Below are 24,470 nucleotides of genomic sequence, written 5' to 3' on the forward strand. Positions count from 1 at the left end.
TTAATTTTTCTAGTTCTTCTATGAACTAATAATTAGGCTGGTTGATACTTCAAGTCGATGCTACCAGATTTCAGTTCCCACATTCCACCCGGGTCCTATAGTGCGGTCATGGAAAATTACAACGTTCTTCAATCTTCATTACTTGTGGAAGTACTCCCTCTGTAAACTAATATAAGACCGTTTAGATCACTAAAGAGGGAGTACTTCACAAGTACAACAATGTCCAAAATTCAGAAAGCATGGATCTATGATGGAAACGTATAAAAACCATTGGTTACATGCAAGGGTGAAGGAGAGGCTCCACCAAGGTGAACTCTAGCACCACATACACCCCAAACAAAAATTAGTCCAACGAGATTCTCATTAACACTCAGTAATACATGCCGAAAATGGTCAGTCGTGGAACAATAGCTTGGTGTCACGATCAGACCCGTTAAGGTTATACATATTGAGATGAAGAATTATACTACATTTCAGTGTCTTACTTGCGCCTTGTTTGCAAGTAATGCAGGCGTCCTACTTGCGCCTTCCCCGCAAGTAATGCAGTTGTTGCCTCATGCTCGGTGCCGCCACATGCGTATCTGGTCAAGCGACAGACCATAAGCATTAGAATATTTCGTAGCCAATGTCAACTAATTGATAATTTGATATACAGCAGCAAAGTGAATGAACGTGCACTGCGACTTTAAACAACTGACAAAGGAAATGGGGAGATTGCTACTTCATACAAAAGTGTAAATGAAGCCAGCATAGTGCTAAAACTAATGCATCATCAGAGTTGGGGATATTAGCTACTTACTGTTAAATGGCAACAAGAATATAGATAGTGCATCATCAGAGTTGGCGATATTAGCTACTTATTGTTAAATGGCAACAAGGATATAGATAGTGCCCTGAGGTGTACTACTCGTGGACTAGCACATGAAAAACACGGCTGAAAAATACGAACAAAAAAATATCTGAAATTAACTTATGGCACGGAGATAATAGGCACTTACTGTATCACAAAAATTCAGGTCCAAATTCTTTTCACAACTTCACAAACAAACAATGAGGATTGAAAAATCAGATCCAAATCTTTTCACAACTTCGCTCACAAATTTATGAGGATTGAATATTATCCTGCTGCTAGTATTCAGAGGTGGATTTTCCTTTTCCTTTTGGAAGTGTGTTTCGAACTCAGATATATGAAAATATGTAACACGACACATACATGTTTTTCTAATGCTGCAATTTTTTTATAAATGAATAAAAACAAAAGAAATACATACATGTTGTATGAATGCTGCTATTTATTTATTATGTTTTTTTTCAGAAAGTTGGGTGGTCTTGTGCACTAGTATACCTGAAAGTGCTGGCGCACCGGAAGTCGAGCTTTCTGAGAGTACAAAAATCGAACCATACCGCTCAAATTTTGGTGGAAAAACAATCCGCATTGCAGGCTTTCATCTAATCCCCTGCAGTACATGAATCTACATCCATACCACAAATGCCATCTAAAATTTTAAACAGCCTGCGGCCAAATCCATCTAATCGCCTGCAGTACATGAACCCTACCGATGAATGAAACCTACTCAAAACCGCCAGATCCACCATCCCCACACCACCGCAGCACAAGCAGCTCAAACACAAAACGTAGTAAGAGAACAAAAGCAGAGATGCAGCAGCTGTACCTCGAGTCCTCCGCGAGCTCCGGCCACCATCCAGCCAAGAACGGGGGTTGTTGGGTGCGTGCGGTGCGAGCGCCGATGGAGGGTCTGGTGGCGCTCGCCGGCCTTTTATAGCGGGGGAGCGGAAGTGTCTGGAAGGATCGGGGCCGATCCAGAAGACCCTAGTGGGGGATAGAAAAAGGCGGGGAATGACGACGACGACGCGGTGGAGGGAGAATTGGCCTTTCGGCGACGGCGAGAGGGGGAGGAGGCGAGGGATTAGGAGGGAAGAGATTTGGATTTGGAGATTAGTTAATTGCGGGCCTCGGCGAGGCGACGGGGGTCAGTGGCCGCGCACGAGGCCACGTCGGCGCGCGCATTTTAAATGGAACAGGTGTCGGGGGGCGGAGCGCGGGTTGGCCAACGGGAAAGGCGCGCCTCGCCTCGCCCAATGGGGCTCCGCCTTTCTATATGCTCTGCTGGCTCGGTTTGAATAATGGGGACGCGCCAGGGGTGGCCCCGGAGCTCCGAAACTTCGAGAAACTTGTACGATCTAGAATCATCTATTAGGGTGTGTTTAGGAGTCTAAACTAGGATTAGATTACGCAGGACCATGATAGTGGGAGGTGGACGATCACATGCTAGCTAGGGAGCTATCGATGGAACTGATTAGAGTGACCCGGAAGCTTTATCTTCAGGTTGGCCCGGGGAACTTGGAAGCTTCGAGAAACATGTAAGTGGATTACGAATCGAAATCGTGGATTAAGATGTGTTTAAGTTCCTTGATTAAATATAATGACCGGGGTAAATGGCACACAAAAACCGCTTGTCTTGGCTTATTTTTTGCATGGATGACCACGGATTTTCATCTTACCCACACTTACAATATTGGTTAACAATTCGAACTTGGTGCAAGTGCGCAAGAGGCCTTATCGAATCCACGCTAAAGCTTCGCCTTTCTATATGCTGCTGGCTCCTCGGTTTGAATATTGAGGATGGGCCAGGGTGGCCTCGGAGCTTCGAAACTTCAAGAAACTTGTATTGCGATTACGACCTAGAATCATCCATTAGGGTCCATTAGGGTGTCTTTAGGAGTGTAAATCATAATTAGATTACGCAGAACCACAACAATGGGAGGTGGATGATCTGGGAGGTGGATGATCACATGCTCGGGAGCTACTACCTACCAAACTGATCGGGTGACCCGGAAGTTTTATCTTCAGGGTGGCCGGCCCGGGGAACTTCGAAGCTTCGAGAAACATGCAAGTGGATTACGAATCAAAATCATGAATTAAGATGTGTTTAAGTTCCTCGATTAAATATAATGACTGGGGTAAATGGCACACAAAAACCGCTTGTCTTGGCTTATTTTTTGCATGGATGACCACGGATTTTCATCTACCCAAACTTACAATATTGGTTATCAGTTCGAACTCGGCGCAAGTGCGTGAGAGGCATTATCAAGTCCACGCTAAAGCTCCGCCTTTATATATGTTGCTGGCTCCTCGGTTTGAATATTGGGGACGGGCCAGGGTGGCCCGGAGCTTCGAAACTTCGAGAAACTTGTACTGCGATTACGACCTAGAATCATCCATTAGGGTGTCTTTAGGAGTGTAAAGTATGATTAGATTACGCAGGACCACAATAATGGGAGGTGGATGATCACATGCTTGGGAGCTACTACCTATCAAACTGACCAGAGTGACGCAGAAGTTTTATATTCAAGGTGGCCGGCCCCAGAAACTTAGAAGCTTCGAGAAACATGTAAGTGGATTATGAACCGAAATCATGGATTAAGATGTGTTTAAATTCCACGGTTAAATACAATAACCATGGTAAAAAGTCAAGCAAAAACCGCTTGTCTTGGCTTACTTTTTGCATGCATGACCACGAATTTGGTGTAATCAGCTTCATCTTACCCTGACTTGCAAAAAAAATTACGGGATACCCAGACATAAAATATTGCTTAATAGTTCGAACTTGGCGCCAGTGCGCCTTATCGAGTCCACGCTGAAGCTATGAAGTTAATCAAGGGCCGGTGTTAACCCTAGTTGCCGCAAACAACAGAATACCACTTGGACTATGAAATGAGGCAAACAAGCGGTTTTAGTCGGCGGTGAAACAAGCAGTTTTAGGGGCTGTTTGGTTCTAGACCTAATCATGCCACACTTTGCCATACAATGTTGACACACTTGCCTAAAGTTAGTTTTTCAAAATGAAAGGCACAAGTTGACAAGTCTAAAGAAATCTTATCACACTTTTTAAGTGTATGTGATGTGGGACCCTGGTGTGACTTGCCTAAGGCATGGCTTGAATCAAATACCTACCCAAGTGAGTAAATTGCACAAAACCACCAGTTTGAAGGTTAGGTTTGCGAAAACACTACAATACATTTTTTTGCAGAAAACACCATGTCTACGGTAATCTTTTTGCAAATAACACTGATCGGCGGATTTGGCTCGTTTTAAGCGTGTTTATGACAGGTGGGTCCATTTTTTGCTTACGTGGCATAACGTTTCGTGCCAAATGGGTTTTATTCTAAATTTACAAAGTAGTTCCTAGAATTTACATAGACACCCCTGAATTGAAAAACAAAAACGCAATTAGCCCCCCACATGTGAGCCCGATGTGGATCTCACGACGACTAGGGTGAGCGCCGCTGCACGCGCAAGTCGTCCCCTCGGCTGCTCGCCGGTGTTGCCGATTCTCACCGTCGCTACCAACTGCCGCTCCTCCCCGGCTTCTCCGTGGTGCTGCTGCTCCCCTCACCGCAACCCGTCGAGCTGATTCTCGCCGCTGCCCTGTGAGCTGCTCGCCGCGTCATGATATTCTGCAGAGGAAGCCGAGGTCGGGAGCAGCACGGGCGCTTGGAGCGGCTGGAGGCTCCGGGCAGGCTCGGGCATTAGGAAGACGTAGGCGTGGCGGCACGACCTCGGCAGTCTCCCGAGTTTCTCTCTCTCCCTCCCTCGAACCAACAGAGCAGCATGCAGGAGCGCCGCCGCCGCCCATCGCCATGGCCCTGAGCTCCACGAAATTCGTCGCAATTAACCAGCTCTCGCGTCGGATCCGGCAAGAATCAAGCCACGGCCCCATCTGCATCTCGGATTCCTGCTCCTCTGTCACGAGTGACGGCCGCGTGCACCGGCGGGACCTGGATGAGGTAGGCGACACCGGTGATGCAGTCGTCCTGGAGTGCACGCACGGCGTCCTCGGCGCGTGGCGGAAGGGCGCTCCTCAGCCGGGGGCGGGACGAGCGGCGTCCTCTGCTTTCCCCTCGGTGCGGCAACAGCGACGGCGTCCTCGGCGCGTGGCGGAAGGCCGCCCCTCGGCTGGGGGCGGGACGGGCGGCGTCCTCTGCTCGGCTGCGGGTGCGAGTGCGAGGCGTGGTTGGGGGGGCTGGGCGGCACAAGAAAGAAAGGTTGGGGGTGTTTTTGATTTAAACTCAGCTAACACCATTTTCAGCAAACCGTCATGCCATGTCAGCGAAAAGCGGGACCCATCTGTCATAAACATGCTTAAACGAGCCAAATCCGCCGATCAGTATTTTTTGCAAAAAGATTACCGTAGACATGATGTTTTCTGAAAAAATATTGTATTGTAGTGTTTTTCATAAACCTAACCTTCAAACTGGTGGTTTTGTGCAATTTACTCTACCCAAGTTGATCAAACTTGCCTAATCTTATATGTGATAACCTTAGGCAAACTTAGTCTTAAACCAAACAGCTCCTTAGTCGGCCGTAAGCCAAAACCACCAACCCTGCAAGCCGGCAAACTAGGTGCAGTCGCTCACTGCGTCGGCGGCCTTTGAAATCAGCAATACCGCTCCCGGCCGCCGCAATTCTATACAGTGCTCATCGCCGCTGCATCAGCCAAAGTGCAGACCTGCCGACACAATTATCACGCCCGCCTTCGCTTTAGCTCTCGTCAAGACAGAGGTTTTTTGTTTGTTTGACAGGGTCGAGATGGTAGGAACAAAGCTGAAGGAGGAAAATGTCTACTTTCTTCTTTTCTGTAGCTGGTGGCCCGTGATAACGACAACACGTCTTACCACAACGGATGATGGTAACCGGCGGCGCCTGATATCCTTTGGCCGATGCTTCTCCTCGCCGAACGCGTTAATCAAAAGATCTCATCTAGGGCGTCTGTCACGATCATGCTTACAGTCTCACGGCTTCTTGTTGGCCACTGAAAACGACGTGAAGGAAGATGAACGTCTACAAGTTTGGTCTTGTAGACCCTACGGTGCATCAGCCGCCGTATAGTGACTCCAGATTTTTTTTTCTTGAGCGGAGGAGCCCATATGTTTTTCCTTTTGGTAATGCGCAGCCTATACGTTGAATCAGATTCGAGTACGAAGGTGGTGGTGCAAGCTTCGAATGGGTGCGGCGAGTATCGTGCTTCAGGTGCAGGGATCACCGGCGACTGTTTGTATGCAGTTACTCGTGACGTTTGATATGTCTACGTTTTGGGGTTTTTGAGAGAGCAGGCGCGTTTATATTCCGTATAAAATCAGCAAAATACGGCGAACGTGGCTTCTCACTCAAAATCCAAAGAGAGAACCCACGGAGGAATTATCGAAACACACCTGTTGTTCTGGTTTTTAACAAAGGGCGGATTTTACTGACTAAAAATGAAGCATCAAGGAGATACAAACACAATAAACATACACCCGGATCTCTTTATAGCAGGTTGGACACATCCAATGTCAACGGACACACACAAATAACACATGGGCAAAAGGCCATATAAGACCAAACATACGCCTAAGCCCGGAAAATTTTTACGAACAATGGACAAACTAAAGCAACGCCATATATCCACACCAAACATCTCTTAAGACCACAGAGACAATGGAAAAGTTTTTCAACGGCAACGGCAACACTTTCAAGGGAACAACGCTCAAGCCTATGAAGACATGCACATGCCAAGACCGCCTATGTGGCGAAGGCAAAATATGATTGGACCACAAGGCGAGATTGGATATGAACAGCGACGACAACACAAATGCAAAGGCAGAGCTAAGACGATCACTCAAAAACAGAGGAAGCACCCTTGGCCAAAGTTTTGTAATCATTCTATACAACCATATAGTAAAGTAACCTCCCCCCTCCCCCCCCCCCCCCCCCCCCCGCGCCCGTGCTCGCACGCGCGTGAAAAGAACAACATTGACAAATCTCTCATGTTCCTTCGTAACATCGCACCAAGCGCCACCGAGATAGATTGGAATTGAAGGACTTTGATCTACAACAACATTTCATTGGAGACAACACTGATATCATCGTGACACTAGAAGTTACTACACAACAAATTAGAAATGAGAATCGCTTCCCTCTGTCTTACGGTGTTGAAGTGACGACAACGCGAATGCGAAGGCGGATCTAAAATAAGCTAGATGCAATCATGTTGCGGGGAGTTAAGTGGAAACGCTCGCCACCAGAGTTTTTAAAATAATGCCTGCTTTACATTACATCAATAGAACATAGTATATACCCATATATTGACGTAATTGGTCACTCCGGCCCTTGAAGAACAATGGGGACAAAGATGTCATGTTCCTTGGTAATATCGCACCAAAGCGCCACTAAGATGGATTGGAGTTGTAGGCATTTGATATACACTAGTGTTTATTAGAGATAACACCGACGTAATCATGGAAGCGATATCACTGCAACACCAACGACTAGTACACAAGGAACAAGAATAGAATCCCCTCTGCTCTGTCTCTTGGCATTGAAGCGTTGACCGGAGGTAGAGGGGGGTATTGGTTTGATGCAGATTAGGATTTTTATCGGGAGTAAAAACAAAATTGTAAGTTGATTGCCAATGATCTTAAAATAGTCTCTTGTGTTGGTTGTCCACCCCCGAAGTTGAGGAAGAAGATGGAACGTTGGCGGCAACATCAGTGGTGGAGGTTTGCAAAGCATGAAACCTCGTATTTAACGGATACTAGCTGCAAAGTAGGAGGGGTATCACACGTAGCATTCTGGTGGACCGACCCATTTTACCGCCATGTAGCGTAGCGAGCCTTTGTTTATTACCTCTTTTGTTTTTCTCGATCTTATTATTTTACACTTAATTTTTTTGGTTTTCAGTTAGTTTTTCATTAATTTTCAGGGAAAACAAAAAATATATATTTTTAAAGGTGATTTTTAAGGGAAAAAACCTCAGAACATTTAAAATATTTTTCTAAAAAATAGAAACTTTTCGAAAATTCCAAATAATTTATAAAAAGGAATACTTTTCACAATTTTAAACATGTTGAAAACACACATATTTTTTATTCTAATTTTTCTAACTTTTTAAATTCCAGACTTAAAAAAAACGGCAAGAAACTGGGCTGAAACCTTCTAGAACTCCTAGAAGGTTGGTTAAATGGGCCGACCCAGATCTACCACCAGTTGGCTTGCCTTGTGCGAGCGTGAAATAGGAAACATCGTGGCGGGGGCCAACTCCTATTTCGCCAACCAGCGCAAACTCACCTTCGCAATGAGCCAACCTATTTACCTTTTTTCTTTTCCTCTCTTTTCTATTAACCTTGAAAAAGGTGCGTGCGACGTATTCAAACCACAGACCTCTTCGTTCAGTTCAAATCACAGTAACCAACTAGAACACCTTAAATGCTGTGACTACTTAATTCCTTTTTCTTATTTCTTCTTTCTTCTGTTCACGATGGTTCTTATTCGTTTTTTATTTTTGTTTTTTATTCTTCCTTTTTATTTTGTTTTTAAAAACTGAATTCTTTGAAAAATCGTGAATTTTTCTAAAATTTATGTTTTTTTCCAATTTCGCAAAATCAATGAACTTTTTAAAAATTCTTGATTGTTTTTTAAAATTTATGAACTTCTTTCCAATTTTACGAAATCCATGAACATTTTTCGAACTCGTGAAATTTTCTCAAATTTGTGAACATTTATTTTTAAAATTTATGAACTCTTTTTCAATTTTTATGAAACCCATGAACTTTTTCAAATCCATGACCTTTTTTCAAACTCATTAAGTTTTCTCAAATTCATGTTTTTTCCAAATTTTTGAAAAAAATCAATTTCATGAAATCCATGAACCTTTTTCAACCTCGTGAACCTTTAAAAAAATTACAAACATTTTGCAAACCATATAATTTTTTTCAAACTCATGAACTTTTACAACATGAATTGTTTTCACATTCGTAATTTCTTTTGATCCATGTTTTTTTCCAAGTCAACAGTCAACCGGTTAAATGGTTGAGCGTGAGCTGAACGACTGAACCTGGTTTTTTTGGGAAAACATGCTTGCGTCGAACGAAGGGACGAACAAACGAACTTGCTTATGTCAAACAAAGGGAAGGAACGAGCAACCAAGTCGCTAGCTGGGCCGGCCCCGTGAGCCGGCTGCTAGCGCTAGCTTGGTGAACTGGCGCCTAAGGCGCCGAAGAGGAGGTCTCATGTCGGGGTTTGCAACAAATAATTGGGCGTGCTGAATGGGCTAAGGTTGAGGAAATTGTTGTTTGACTGACTACATAGTGAAGGATTGCTCCTGGGTTGGGTGAGTCATGGCATGTTTTTGCCCTAAGGTAGCTCTGCCACTAGATCATCAAAAAGGTTGTACTAGGTCAAACTTGTTCGTTGTGTATGAGCAATCTAACTAATCGCTACTTAGATCGAATCGGGAGAAAGAGAAAAGGCCCTAAGCCGCCACCGACTAGGTTCATAACTTTCGATGGTTGCCCTCACATTCGGAGGTATGGGTCAATGCTCAAAGTGTAGTTTTTTTTCCATATATGTTTGATTTTTGTGTCTTTGGTGGCAAAGTCTCATAGTGGAGGTGATATCGTACAGAGTAAAAGTCCCACGACTCTATCCTCGTCTTGGTGTGGCTGTCATGGACGATGCGACCTACATTGAGGGTCATGCGGATCGATGGCTCCCATTCTCATAGATTGTGAGTACACTTCGTCCTATGCTGACGGCGGTGGCGGCGATAGTATTGTTAAGCACACTCTTTGTCACTGGGTATGTTGATTCGTTTGCTCCTAGTCTTCCCCAACAGTACAACAATGAAGCAACAGTGTTCAACAATCTGTCTTGCAACCCCGTCCATACCGCCTTCAATGATCCTAAGTTCTCACCTGTTGTGGTGGGCGGCTCATCGAAGATTTTGAGGTTATTTCAGCTTATGTAGGTTTGGTCTTTTGCATTTTCTTCATTACATGTATGGAGAAAAGCAGAAATGCAATTGATGGATCTACAGTAAACGACTATGGAGAACTTTGATGCGACTTTATGTTTAATCTTGACCTTCTATTATTTCGTTTTCGTTCAATTTGATGTACCTTGTCTAATGGCGGCTGCTACAAATCAGTCGGATGATTATCTAGAAAAATCATCCACCTAAATAGCCGTACGATGTGCTGATGGCCGTTCAATCTCAACAAGGCAGCTTGGTTCTTCCCTCCTCTGTTCTCGTTCAGTTTAACACCCACGCGTCTCCTCTCAAGACAACAATGTCTCCGCTGCGGCAAAGAGGCCCTGCTGCTGCATGTACGCTGGCCGAGACGCGAGCCAGAGCAACTCCTTGAACTCCGGCGAACGCCGCCGATGTGCTGCGTTGCAACACCATCAGTGCTGCGGGTGGACGGATCCGCCGGCGACTGCTGCATCGCAGCACCGGGAGCCACCGGGGGCTGCTCCATGGCAACACCGAGTGCAACGCCTCCGGCGAAGCTTCATTGTAGCTCCGACGGAACCTTCAATGCAGCTCTGACAAAGCTTTACTTCAGCCCGGCGGAGTCCGTTCCATCCCCATCGCAACTTCAACGACCCGGCGGCGCTCCAATGCAGCCCGAGCGAAGCTGCAACACCGACAACCCCAGCGACGCCGCATCGCAGCCCCGGCGGCCCCGTCGACGCTGCATAGAAACACCGGCTACCCCGGCGATGCGCCATAGCAACACCTGCGAGGCGGCGACCCCCGCGATGCTGCACCGCAGCACCAGCGGCCACGACGACTCAACACCGATGAGCCCCTCGCCGCAGCACCCGCAGCCCGCTTGAAGCACATGCAGCGCAGATCGGCGACACGCAGCTTTTCCCCGCCGACGGCAGCATCGCCCGTCATGCTTTGCCTTGCAGGAGCGGTTGGTGCTTGCGGCAAGATGTGCACGCCATGGTTGGAAGCAACGATGGTAAGCCATTGTATTGTATCGAGCCCCACTCATCCCTGTCACAGCCTGTGAAAAAATGAGAGAGAGAGGGGGGATGGGGGACGAACGAAGAAGACGAGAAAGGGAGAGGATAAGGCTGGGATGGAAAGCGGTGAGCCGGGCCCGCATGCTACGCGTGTAGTGGATAGGCGACGCACACGCGTGAGACGAGCGCCGCACGATCGGCTTTGATCGCACAAACGATTTCCTTGTCTAATTTATCAGTAAAGTCGGATTGTTTACCCAGAAACCCAAAAAAGGTTATACTAAAAAAATTAAGTTTTTTTACTGGGTAGCAATAATAACACTTCGCGTCCACGACAAGTCTACCGGCAAGATACACTTCCGAGATCGATCCAACATACAATGAAACTTCCCCTTCCCTGCCCTCAAAAAAACATGCAATGAAACTTCTTTCCAGCGTCAAAGATAGGCACCGCCACCTTTTATTCTCAGTTTCAGATTTGGACGGGAAGGAAGGCCTGCACGCAGGGCGCACGCCGAAATCATCAGACATGGCTGCTATTCTACTCCTGGGAGAGCTCGTCTTTTTGTTGCGTTCCTCCGCTCCCCGCCACCGACTAGCTCGGTAGCCAAAGCAAAAGCACCGCAACCTGCCAACGCCGGAGCGGGAGCGCCGGCCGGATTCACGCGCACCAACTCCACCCGCGCGCTCTCCTCAACACTACTGCCACTAAATACTCAATGCCTAGCTAGCTCGGCCGCGGAAGCACGCGCTATAAGAGGCCACGCCGGTGCGTGGCAACCGGCAGCTCCTTCGATCTTGTCAGCCAGTTCGAACTTGAGTGTCACTGTCACTAGTAGTGTAGTGCGTCGATGGCTCTGGGAAGAGGCGGTGCAAGGAACGGTGCCGCCGGCCTGCTGCTGCTCGGCCTGCTCGTGATGAGCGCCGAGGCGGCCAAGTACACGGTGGGCGACTACGGGGGCTGGAAGTTCAACGTCGCCGGGTGGGCCAAGGGGAGGACCTTCCGCGCCGGCGACGTGCTCGGTGAGCTGATCTCCGCTACTGCTCGCTAGCTTCTGTATGCGTTTGTTCGTGACACGACGCGCTTGTGTGTGTGTGTGTGTGTGTGTGTGTGTGTGTGTGCAGAGTTCAAGTACAACGGGGCAGTGCACGACGTGGCGGCCGTGGACGCGGCGGCGTACCAGAGCTGCGTGGTGCCCAAGGGCAAGAGGGCGATGCGCAGCGGGCACGACAAGGTGAGGCTGGTCAAGGGGATGCACTACTTCGTCTGCACCGTGCGCGGGCACTGCAAGGCCAACATGAAGATCGCCGTCAGGGTCATCTAGAGTGTTTATAGCTACCTGTTTTGTCAACTGCATTCAGATCAGGTCGATCCAAAGCTTCCGACTACAGCTTTTTAGTTTGCTTAATGCTTGAACCAACTGCTAGTTTGCTTCCCAGTTTTTATCCGTGCACTCTTGTTCTAGGTGCGGCAATCGCGAGTTGTAATTCCTGTTAATTTGAATATGGGTCTGAAGGCTTACTAAAAAACTGGATGGACTAGCGCTTCTCCATCCTTTGTTGACACAGGAAAAACCTAACCAGCAAATCGGGCACTCACGGGAGACACAAGAGGTTCCATTTATTATGAAACTTGTACTGGTGCCATGATATATCGATCGGATGTTTGCATACCCTCTCTCCTACTTAAAAAATACGTACTAAGGTTTCATCATAAAGATCCACAAACCTTGCCATGGTAAATTTCACAGCTAGTAGTACCCACTATGCACCGTCGTACTTCTAAGCACTTGAAGATCACATTGCTGTCATGTCAGAACAAACTTCTTTTGGCCCAGGGGCGCGATAATCACTCGTCCTTGTCGTCTTTCTTCGGCTTACGGTATGTTTCCTCAATGTGCTTTGCCAGGAAAACATACGTGTTGAACAGCTTCTTGACATTTGGAACGTTGTAGTTCTGAGCTACATAGACACCACATCCCACTCCCACCAAAAACTTGAGGCCACCACCCAAAAGCCCCATTGCGAGAAAACCTGGAGATGATGATATAAGGTTATGAACATGCATTTCGACAGAGGATGTAAAAAAACACGGGGAAACAAAAAAATGATACAAAATGTCGCAAAAGAAAGTAACAGAAGCTACGTTTACTGGCACTGAGTAATAACGATTCATTTCTTCAGATTCCAACCTCATATGTTTGGTCATTATAGATATAATTTCCAAAGTCAGGATGTTGCTGCTCAGTTGCTTCATTGATTGTGAAGTCCAGTAGGACGGTACCACGGCAAGAATGAAAGACACTGCCAGGAGAGGTGGCTGCCGAGATAGATTAAGCAGAGGAAAAGTCAAGTCAGTTTAGAAGTGATACAATGACTAGTGACTGAATGAGTACTAATCCAATAGTCTTCCGAGCCCTAGCCCAGTGAGCCGAGTCCCTAATCCGAGTATTTAAGCCTAGCTCTGTTATATTTCAAGCAATGAGAAAATATCCCTGTCCTAACACTTCCCTCAACCCTTCAAATCCTCTAAATATGCCACCTTCCAAAAATACCAATATACGATGCTAGCAACCATGACCACTTGTTACCACAGGACCCATCCTCTACTGAGCTACCACCCCATCCCTGATTTTTGGCCAGCACCACCTCTGATATTACTTTTCTGACAGGCAACCTCTGATATTACTGACCCCAATGAGATTCCAAATATAGGATTGGGAAAATGTAATGAAAGAATCTATCTGATCTGCTAGTAACCTCCATCTTGCAAGGACGCCCAAACCGAATTCATGATCCAAGGATTTCATTTGAAAATTAAACAGCCAATATTCTAAGAAATAAAATCTGACGAAAGCTCATGAAACCATGCATGTTCATTTGTCAAGGTTAGAGCACCTACATCATTCTGGAGAAAATGCAACAACCAATTTTTTTTCCTGATTATAGCATCACAATCATGGGAAAACACATTTCAACCTACAGTCAAGGTTCAAAATGCCGCCAACAATGCTCACTGACTTGCTAGCACAACTATTTTGTTTAACCAGAATTTAGAAACTCTACTGTTTTTACAGATGAAAACTCTATTGTCCTCATCATGTATAACTACATAATCTATTTTATCAGGACTAACTGAATGTCTACGCACTTAAGATACTGAACATTCACTGGCATCCGCTGTAAAGTGTCATACTCCCTCCGTTTGTTTTATAAGACGTTCAGACAACTTGCTTTGTGCTGTTTTTGAACAGTGTCTGAAAGTTTAAAACGTCTTATAAAAATAAACAGAGGTAGTACAAATTTTCCTTCCCCAACTACTCCATAAAGAAAAGAACGGTAGAACTGCAATAGTTCTACGTGACTATTGTTAGTGATGATCAATTCACCTTGGAAAGAATATGGGACAAGAGGTGACGGTACGATCTAACACTCTGACCTCTAAGCATTGCTGCAATGCTGCACCAGAAGTTTTGACCCAATCAAGTACCAAAGAAAATATACAGTCTGACAGATAAAAAGTTTTTCTTGAAGAATAACAAATAGTATAATATAATCTCAACCACATGATATATATAAAACCAAAATAATTATCAGCCAGTCACATATTGAAACTAAGAGATTGGAAACAGTGGAATTTGACATGTCAAAATAAAAGCAAAAGTGAAATTATCATGGCATTAGGGGATACGGCATTGATCTAGTTCAATACCGGGTTAGCAGCTGCAGGTCGAGATCGGGCAGTCGGCCGCCGGCGCCGGAGTCAGGAGCGGCAGGTCAGCACGACGGCCAGGCGCAACGGGGGTGCGGATGGAGGCGGGGTGACGGCGGCGGGAGTGCGACGAGGTGGGCGGCGCGGCGGAGGACCGGGAGCGCGCGCGGGTCGGCGGGGAGTCAGGGATTCGCGTGGCGGGGAGCGGCTGCGTCGAGGCGGGGAGGGGGCGGGGGATGGCGGCGGCGATTCGCCAGCGAGGGTCACCGGTAGAGGAGGGAGTCGGGAGGGGAATTTTTTTTCCCGTAGCTTTATTTATCACGTGATCTTCTTGCAGAAGGGGCAAAGGTCCGAATTGGGCAGCCACGAGGCTGCAGGCGGCCCACAGTCCAAATACGGTTTTCAATGCCGAAGTAGAGCCCAAAAACTGCATCTTGTAAGTTTTTTTATTCAGGGATGAAGAACTGCTTTATTCATCAAAATTCACATGGAGTGGGATACAAGTTTGGTCGTGGGGAACACCAAACCATACATGGCGTCCCGGACCTCTAGAAAGAGCAAACTTAGCTAAACGATGTGCTTCATAATTAGCAGCACGGGTTTCAAAAGAAAAAATATAAGATAATGTAGCGGCTAGGGTGTTGATCTCACTAATGACAGCACCATAGACACCTCTTGACCCCCTGTTGATATCTAGAACGACCTGACGACAGTCCGAGGCCACCATGAACTGATGGATGCCCAAATCCTCCGCAAGAGACAAGGCTTCCCGACATGCAATTGCTTCCAGGGTTGGGGGATCAAAAATTCCTTCCACCACGAGAGCCGAGCTTCCAATATAATTTCCACTTTCATCTCTACATACTGCAACAGCAGAGCCCCCTCTTCTGGCCTGCACCCCTGCATCAACATGAATTTTGTGATGCCCCGCAGGTGGTTTCTTCGGTCTTGCAACGCCCGTCCTTGGAACCTCAGCGTGCGTAAGCTGTACCTGCTCGGTGTTACTGATGATGGAAAGGTCCTGTAAATATCTCTCAATGAAATAGTGGGTGGCTTGCGGACTTTGGAAAATTGCTTCGTGGATAGCTTTCCTTCGGGCATGCCAGATGGACCAAAGGGTTACCGCCATGATGATAAACTGATCATGGGACAACAGACGCATGACGGTGAACAGCCAATTTTTTGCTCCCGGCTCCGTATCAGACGTTATTTTATGTGTGATCTCCTCGTCCGCAAGCGCCCAGACGCTGCGAGATGATGTGCATTCCATGAGGGAGTGACGCCATGAGTCCTGGACTCCGCACAATCCACAGATGCTTGAATCAGCCATGTGGCGATGAGCACGTACATCGTTCGTCGGTAGAGATTGTTTCGACAGTCTCCATAGAAACATGCGTATCTTGCCAGGGATAGCCGTTCTCCATAGAGATTTCCATGCCCCTTCTTCTGTGCTGACGCTTGATGGACCGGCCTCTCCTTCTAACCATGCCTCTCTTCTCTGTCTTGTCGACACAAGCATCCTGTATGCTGATTTTACTGTAAAATTTCCATGCTTCTCATGCTGCCAAGACCAAAAATCAGGTAGATTTCGTGTGCAGAGGGGGATACCTAGTATAATTCCTGCATCCATATGCAAAAATGTTGAGTGAACGAGTTCTTTATCCCACGAGGCCGTGGCGCCCACTATCAGCTCGGACACCCTCATGGGTGGATTCTGTGACCGGCAACCCAGAGGCCGTGGAAACTCCTCCCTAGGTAGCCAGTTGTGCTCCCAAATAAGCGTTGATTCCCCGTTGCCGATCCTTCTGACCAAGCCCTGCTTTAGTGTATCCCGTCCCTCAATCATCGCTCGCCACACTTGGCTCGGGTGCCCCCCTAGTTCTGCTCCAAGTATATCAACTGTGGGGTAATAGATGCTCTTGAGCACTCGTGCACACAACGTGTCTGGATACTGTAGCAACCTCCAAGCTTGCCGGGCTAGCATAGCTAGATTGAAAAGTTCAAAATCCTTGAAGCCTAGCCCACCCATCCCTTTGGGTTGAGTCATGGTCTTCCAAGACACCCAGTGAGGTTTGCGTTTGCCTTCCTTACTTCCCCACCAGAACTTTCTGATTAGCATATTTAGATGTTCACATAATCCCCTTGGAAGCTTGAAACATGACATGGAGAACACCGAGACCGCTTGTGCTACAGACTTAACAAGCACCTCCTTTCCTGCCGTGGACATTGTGCGTTCTATCCAACCCTGTACCTTGCTCCATAGTCGGTCTTTGAGGTATTTGAACGCACCATTCTTTGAGTTACCAATATCGGATGGCATTCCCAGGTATTTCTCATTAAGGGTTTCATTAGGAACATTGAGAGTATCTTTTATGTCCTGTCTGACCGATTCTGGGACTCCTTTGCTGAAATAGATAGATGATTTGGCATAGTTGATACGTTGTCCCGTAGCCTGGCAATAGGTATTCAGAACATGGTACACCTCATTAGCCCCCACACTGTTTGCCTTGAAGAACAGCAGGCTGTCATCTGCGAATAAGAGATGGTTCACCGGGGGCGCCGTAGGTGCCACCTGTAGACCACTCAGGTTGGATGACTCACTCTTGGACTTTAAAAGGCACGAAAGGCCCTCTGCTGCTATCAAGAACAAATATGGAGATATTGGGTCCCCTTGTCTGATTCCTCGAGAAGGTTCGAATTGTTGTAGCTTTTTCCCATTGAACAAAACTGAGAATTTTACCGTTCTTACAAGATTCATCACTATATCCACCCACCTTTCATTGAAGCCCAACTTAAGCATAACTGCCTTCAGATAAGACCATTCTACTCTGTCATAAGCTTTAGTCATGTCAAGCTTGAGTGCACAAGACTGGTGCTTCTTAGCTTTGTTTCGTTTCATGAAGTGCAGACACTCATAGGCTGTAATGATGTTATCTGTAATCATTCTTCCTGAAACAAAAGCAGACTGTTCCTTGATATAATGTCAGGCAATACTATTTTCAATCTATTAGAAATCACCTTCGAAGCAATTTTGTATAGTACATTGCACAGACTGATTGGACGGAATTGGGACAGTTGTATTGGATTTTTTTACCTTGGGTATTAGGACTAGAACAGTCTCATTGATACATGCTGCTGACTTAGTACCTTCAACAATTCTCAGGACCGCCTTGGTTACATCCTCCCCGCATATATCCCAATGATGCTGGAAAAAATGAGCGGGGAAGCCATCGGGCCCTGGTGCCTTTGTGGGGAACATCTGAAACAGGGCGGTTTTCACTTCTTTTTGGCTGTACGGGGCATTCAACATATCATTCATACCTTGAGTGACTTTGGTTGGCACCGTATCCAGGACCTGTGCCATGTCATGAACACCCTCTGAAGTGTACAGCTGCTGATAGAAGGACGTTGTCAAGCTTTCCATCTCATGTACATTATCTGTCAGATGGCCATCTTCTCGTTGAAGAGATTTTATTTGATTTTTCCTCCTTCGCCTGCTAGCCCGAAGATGAAAAAAATATGTGTTTTTATCTCCATGCATTAGCCAATCAATTCGGGCGCGTTGCCTCCAAAGGATTTCCTCCCTGTGAAAAAGCTCAGTCAGGCGGTCAACAGTCTTTAATTCCAGATGTGTTGGAGAAGATCTGCCTGGGATCTCCCGCGGCTCCTGTAGCTGTCGCTGTAACTGTTGAATTTCGCGTCGGACGTTGCCAAAATGCTCCTGGTCCCAGCCCGCCAGGTCAGATGAGAGCGACGTGAGTTTGTCATTTATAGCATGGACTGACTCGCCCGGCGCGCTCGCCGATGCAGCTTGTACAAGTGGCTGGAGACCAGCATCCCTCTCCCAAGCCATCTCGTATTTAGAAGATCGCGGGGCCCGCTTGCATGCAGTTTCATGCACGTACTGGACGTAGAGGGGTATATGATCGCTCGTCGCCGCCATTTTGTGTTCCAGCCTAGCTGTGGGAAAGGCGACGGCCCAAGCAGGATTTGCAACGCCTCTATCCAGTCTGACCTTGGTATACGTTCCTCCGGCAACCTTCCATTCAAACGTCCAATCAATGCCTGCATACCCTATATCTGATAGTCCACATGTGTCCAATGCATCCCAGAATGCATCCATCTGTTCCTGGCTTCTATGGCCAACTCCATCATGTTCATGTGCATGGAGAACCTCGTTGAAATCACCTAGGACTAGCCATGGTGTGTTACTTGATCCAGCGATCCCCCGGAGTGTATCCCAGGTTTTGTATCTCTGATTAACCTGTGCTTCTCCATATATGAAAGTTACCCTCGTATCAAAGTCAAACAGCTCTTTAATGACAACATCAATATGGTACTGTGAATAACCAACAACCTCAAGTTTTATTTCTTCATTCCAAAATATGCCTAGACCACCACTTCTTCCCGAACTGCTAACCGCAAAACTTCTATTGAAACCTAGAGAACCAACTAAACTTTCAACTCTACTTCCCTCTATTTGAGTTTCAAGTATGCATAGTACAGAGGGGGCAAACTGCTTCGTGAGTTCACGAAGCTCTTTCACTGTTGAGGGCTTGCCAATCCCCCCGACAGTTCCAGCACAAGAGACTCATTGCGCTAGGCGCGACCCCCCTAGGGAGCCCGCCAAACGCGCATCTGTAATTTTGGTCACCACTGCATTCTTCCCGCTGTTCTTCTCCTGTGTTTTGCTTGGTTCTCTTTGGCTCATTCTTTGAAGAAGGGCTTAGGGGGATCTCTGGAGCGGGTAGCTGTAAAACATTGCTAGCGGCACCATCTACCGCTGATTTCAACACTGTTTTGGGGTCGCTAGATGTAACCCCTCTTTTCCTGATGTTCCTCTCTTCTTCATCGTGTTGATGGTCCTCTCTTCTTCATCGTACCCTACCCCAGGATTTGTCTGATTTGGGCTTTTACCACGGCCTCTTCCTCCTTTGATGCCATCTTCCCGGCCCCTGCCACGGCCACCTCTTCCTCCTCTAATGCCATCTTCCTTTCCTCTTCCTTCTCCAGGACCACTACCGGGCCCTCTAAACCAGGTCGCCTTGAGATCCTTGAAAACTAAAGCTTTGGGTGGATGAATCCCATCGCCACACTCTTTAAACAAATGCCCAAGATTTCCACAAACGGCACACCAATCTGGTTGCCGTTCATATTTAACTCTGAATATTACCCTTTGAAGGCCATCCTTCTTCTTGATCACAAGTGATACCGCATTCTTGAGGGGTTTTGTAACATCGATTTTAACACGGACCCTGACGAAGTTACCTTCAAAATCCTGTGATTTTGGCTCTGCATAGATGAAATCTCCGATAGTGGCCGCCAGTGCTTTAACTTTGGGGAAAAAACCATCCGGTAAATCATGGATCTGAATCCACATATCGATCTTGTTTAGTTCAATCGACGATGGCTTAGTGAAGCCATCATAATGTGCTAGCACTACGGCTTTCCCTTTGAAGGACCACGGACCCTCCTCCATGACCCGTTCCCAGTCACCAAGGCAACCGAACTGCATGGTGTACAGGTTATCTTCGAGTGGCCTGATCTTCACCTCCTTCGCCAAGTCCCAAGCGGCCCTCATCGTCCTGTAGAACCAATACTGGCTATACGTTTTCTCTGTATAAACCCTAGCGATGGCCATCCATCTAGTTGCCTCCGTCGGCAGTTCCTCATCTTCAATCACCACATCCTGAAGATCGTCTTCCTTCAGCCCGAGTTCTTCCATCATCGCCTCTAGGTCGGAAGCCGCCGTAGCCGATCTAGACGCATCATCATCCATCGATCTCTTGCTCGAGGTGTCTTTCCCGCGAGCGGTAGCGTCCCTAATTTGACACATGTTGAAGCCAAGATTTAGCCTAGGGCCTGGGTTGGCGATGATTGCTGATGTGGGTCTTCCTCATAACATACTATTTACCATGATTTGACACATGTTTAGCATCTTTATATTAAAGTTAGCATAAAGCTGAGACATTTATTTTGGAATAAAGTACAACTCACGTGCTACAGCTAACTCAGTGGCCCACTACGGGAATGGCTGAATTGCGATGGCCTCGTCCGGAGAATTTTTTTGATTGTTTTACTCGGCAGATTTTTTTTTATATTTCGGTTGGTTTTCTATTAAAATATTATTACCTATTTTAATTTTTGAAAAACAAATTCAGGAGGAAGAAAAATGTTCGTGAATTTCAAGATATGTTCACACATTTTCTAAATATTCATGCATATAGAAAATTTTCATTAATTCAGCCAAAACTCTTGAATTTAAAAAATGATCAAAAAATTTAGAAAATGTTAACGAATTCAGTTTTTTTCGATTTCAAAAAAACTATCAATTTTGGCAAAACATTCACGAATACAAAAATATTGGTGAATTAAAACATTTTCACAAATTAAAAAATGTTTGCAAACTTGAATAAATGTTCACAGATTCAAAAACTGCTCATGAATTCAAAAATTATTCATGAATTTGGAAAATATCCAGTGTTTGAAAAACATTATCGAACTTGAAGAATCTTCATGAATTATTTTTTATCAATTTTTAAAAATGTTCATGAATTTGAAAAATGTTTGTGAATTGAAAAAATATTTTTGAAATTCAGAAAAATGTTCAGCATTCCAAAAAATTCTTTTAGAATTCAAAATATATTCATGAATTCAAAAATACTTGCAAATTTAAAAAATGCTCGTGAATTTAAAACATGTTGGCTAATTTAGAAAATATTCATGAAATTTAAAAATGTTTGCAAAATTAAAAATATATATTCATGAACATGAAAAATTAAAAGGAAATTAAAAGGCAGAAAATGTGAAAGGAACACAGAAAATCGGTCTGGAACTGTTTCAAAACCTTTCCAAAACCGGAGAGATGAGTCATGTTGGTTGGAGCGGCCCAATTGTACGTAGAGGCTATACAGAGGTACTTGGTAGGTCGCTACACGATACATGCAAAATAAGAGTGGCCCTGTGATCTTCTACCAAAAGTCCGCCATGCACGCTGACACGTTGGGTTTCAGACTAATCAACATATAACCGGTAGATAGGACCAATGGTGATGCCATCGAAGATGTTAAGTTGAGCGATTCATGCATTCTGTCTCAATGCATGTTGATCCACCAATTCCTACTTCTAGAGATTATAAAGATGTCCAAGCAACATAACCCGGCCAAATGAGTTCCGAAATTTCCGCTCCCCTGGGAGAGGCGACTCGGCGGCGTTTGGGCGCAGCGGAAGACGTCCAAGATCTGGCGCACAAGATTAGGAGATTCGAGGGAGTAAAAGGAGATTTGGAGATCAGATCGGATGCGGGCTCCTATCCCGATCCGTTGGGCCTTCGAGAGTCCTGGATGAGAACAAGGAAGGCAGTACGAGATCTGGCAGAGAGGGGATCGCGGTCTGTGAAGAACAGAATCATATCAGAAGGAAATCAGATTTCTCCAAGGAGTGCATGCCTGTAAAGACTAGCAACCAGGATCAGAGAGATGCACGAAGATCTACAGAGGCCGTCCTTTGGAATGGATAACGCGCAGAAGCATGATATCCCGGCGATCCAGGAGAGGAAGGAACCACCAGACCGAGGGAGAGAGGTTTTTCAGCAGGAAATAACAGATCAGATCACAATGGAAGGAAAGGATCTTCAGAGCCCAAATCTTCAGCCTGTTGTGTTCGAGTTTGAGAGCCGGGCCATCTCTTTAAAAGCAGGCGGCTCAGGGCAAACTTCTTCACAGATCTCTCTTCCCCACCAGCATACACCAAAGTCACCGATGGCGAGCCAGGGCGCGAGAAAGGACAAGGCGGCGATGCACGAGCTCGAGGAGGTGGGCTCGTGTGACCGCGTGGATGGCGGTAGCCGCAGGATGCTAAGGGGGAGTTCGTCCAGGTCCAATGGATGGGTGACCATGGATGCGCAAGCACCCGACGTCGTGTTGCTTGACCTCTCAAGGGAGAGGGCGGCCATGCGTAATAGGTGGCTCGCGGTTGGTCTGTTTTTCTCGATGCAGGCCTTCAGCTCCATGGGCCTCTTCCGGGAGCTCAAGGACAGGTGGGGCTTGCGTGGCAAGCTTCACTACACGCAGTTGAAGAACAACAGGTACCTCCTTGAGTTCGAGAAGGAGGGTGACCTCCGTTTCATCCTCGACAACGGGCCGTGGTCTCATCGCGGTGACGCCTTCCTGATGGTTCCGGTGGACGGGACAAAGGCACCGGGCGAAGTGGAGATCGCCCACATGCCAATTTGGGCCCAGATCTTCGACGTTCCCCCACTGTTCATGTCCAAGGAGGTTGGGGAACAGCTGGGCTCCCTGCTTGGTAAGGTCATTGCAGTTGATACAAATAGGATGGGTAGAATCCGCAATGAGTTCATTAGGGTCAGAGTTGAACATGATGTTGATGTACCACTCTCTAGGAGTATTAAAACCAGAGAGCTAGGGATGATAGGCAATAGGGAAAATGAGTTGCACATCTTAGAGGTGAAGTATGAGAGAGCTCCACGCTTTTGTGCGTATTGTGGTTGTATAGGACATGGCCAACGCGATTGAAAGCTGCCGGAGGACCTCCAGATGATGAGGTACACGGCAGCAATGCGAGCCTCTCCTTTCAAAAAAAAGCAATAGTGTTAGTGGGGTCGTTCTCCCCGATGCGGGTGGAGCTCGTCGCTTCCTCAACTTCGGCTCGGAGAGCGATGGGGAGACCAGGAGGGTCCCAAAGAAGCTTGCTATGGTGCGCTACAATGAAGTCCCCGAGGATGTGCTTGCTGACCCCAGGGTGCAGGCGGCCATCGCCGCCGTCAGTGCCATCAGGGTCGGCGAGGGCACTCCACGGGGGTATGCACGCAAGTCAGACAAGACGACGGCGTCCTGTGAGGGCGCTGTGATGGATCCGGTTCTGCCCACGGCTGGAAGCGGCGGCGGTTCAGCGGGCGTCTTGGCTGAGGTCTCTGCGGATCCCAGCTACCCGCCAGGCTTTGGACCCACCCCGCTCTATGGAGGCACGGCCATTCCGGCTGTCACCGATGCTCATAGGTCGAGCCCTGCTCTGTCCACTGGTGCACAGGAGACTGCTAGCCAAGATGAAATCAAGGGGAAAGTTTCCGAGGAGGACGAAGCTATGAAGCTGCTTGCAAATCCAGTACAGAAGGAAGGACATGTGGAGGCTGCACCAATTGAGAGTCTGGGCAAGGGTGGGGACGTAGCTGCAGAAGAAAAAGACAGAGTTATGCGGGACTTGGCTGGCATCAAGGGCAACGGGAAGGGCACACCTCACTTTGGATCGGTCCTTGGCAAGAGAGACACTCGTGGGCAGGATGATTCAGAGAGAGCAGGCACTGAAGAGGTGGGTACTGACTCTGACCAGAAAAAGAAAAAGAAGGGCACAGGGCAGGGGAGCAAGGGCAAGGATGGTGGACAGGAAGCAACCGAGCCAGGGGCTCTCGGTCAACTGGTGGGTGCGATGGACGGCACCCACCAGGAGCCATGACGATAATAAGCTGGAACTGCCGGGGCCTTGGGCAACCCCGGACAGTTCAGGAGTTGGTGTGCCTAGTGCGCACCCACCGGCCTTCTCTGGTCTTTATCTCTGAAACTAGGAAAAGCGAGGATTATGTTAATAAGCTACGTAGGAGACTAGGTCTCAAGCATTGCATCTCCCATGTCGGTAAGGGAAAGGGTGCAGGTATAGCTCTCTTCTATGATGATTAAGTTGAAATAAAAGAACTCGCTATTGGCCCGCGTTACATCGATGTGTTGGTACGCCTAAATCCCCATGGCCGACAATGGCGGGGTACCTTTGTTTATGGAGAGCCAAAAGCTAGTGAGAGGCATCACATGTGGGATCTCTTACGCAGAATCAGGCCGATGTCAAATGAACCATGGCTCATGGTGGGTGATTTCAATGAAACTGCTTGGCAACATGAACACTTTTCTAGAACACCGCGAAACGAGAAGAACATGG

General features: G+C 47.0%; 2 protein-coding genes and 1 long non-coding RNA gene across 4 annotated transcripts; 1 reads left to right on the plus strand and 2 right to left on the minus strand.

The window, feature by feature from the left end:
• Positions 1-58: 58 nt before the first annotated feature.
• Positions 59-2,088, minus strand: LOC147965970 (uncharacterized). Its single transcript, XR_015608666.1, has 3 exons — positions 1,674-2,088; positions 219-581; positions 59-157 (listed from the first exon to the last, which is right to left on the minus strand). It is a non-coding gene; the product is annotated as an uncharacterized LOC147965970 (long non-coding RNA).
• Positions 2,089-11,393: 9,305 nt separating this feature from the next.
• Positions 11,394-12,348, plus strand: LOC147965971 (basic blue protein-like). The gene is made up of 2 exons (XM_087528539.1): positions 11,394-11,836; positions 11,939-12,348. Exons 1-2 carry the CDS (start codon positions 11,665-11,667, stop codon positions 12,136-12,138), a joined length of 372 nt encoding a protein of 123 aa, XP_087384665.1. The 5' UTR covers positions 11,394-11,664; the 3' UTR covers positions 12,139-12,348.
• Positions 12,349-12,409: 61 nt separating this feature from the next.
• LOC147965972 (uncharacterized) lies at positions 12,410-14,879 on the minus strand. 2 transcript variants are annotated; one of them, XM_087528540.1, is made up of 3 exons: positions 14,526-14,818; positions 13,006-13,133; positions 12,410-12,847 (listed from the first exon to the last, which is right to left on the minus strand). In XM_087528540.1, the coding sequence occupies exon 3, from the start codon at positions 12,834-12,836 to the stop codon at positions 12,663-12,665; it is 174 nt and encodes a 57-aa protein (XP_087384666.1). In that variant the 5' UTR covers positions 12,837-12,847; positions 13,006-13,133; positions 14,526-14,818; the 3' UTR covers positions 12,410-12,662. The 2 variants fall into 2 exon arrangements, 1 of the variants encoding a protein (XP_087384666.1); XR_015608667.1 differs by lacking the exon at positions 13,006-13,133 and having other exon boundaries at positions 14,526-14,879.
• Between the last annotated feature and the right edge of the window lie 9,591 nt (positions 14,880-24,470).

This window comes from Triticum urartu, chromosome 6A, assembly GCF_056163025.1.
Source record: "Triticum urartu cultivar PI428250 chromosome 6A, HENAU_Tu73, whole genome shotgun sequence".
NCBI classification, from domain to species: domain Eukaryota; kingdom Viridiplantae; phylum Streptophyta; class Magnoliopsida; order Poales; family Poaceae; genus Triticum; species Triticum urartu.

Bases quoted from the DNA above. Each gene is read 5' to 3' on its own strand.
- LOC147965971 (XM_087528539.1), top strand. From the start codon at position 11,665: ATGGCTCTGGGAAGAGGCGGTGCAAGGAACGGTGCCGCCGGCCTGCTG. The intron at 11,837-11,938 runs GTGAGCTGATCT...GTGTGTGTGCAG, and splicing joins CCGCGCCGGCGACGTGCTCG to AGTTCAAGTACAACGGGGCA.
- LOC147965972 (XM_087528540.1), bottom strand. From the start codon at position 12,836: ATGGGGCTTTTGGGTGGTGGCCTCAAGTTTTTGGTGGGAGTGGGATGT.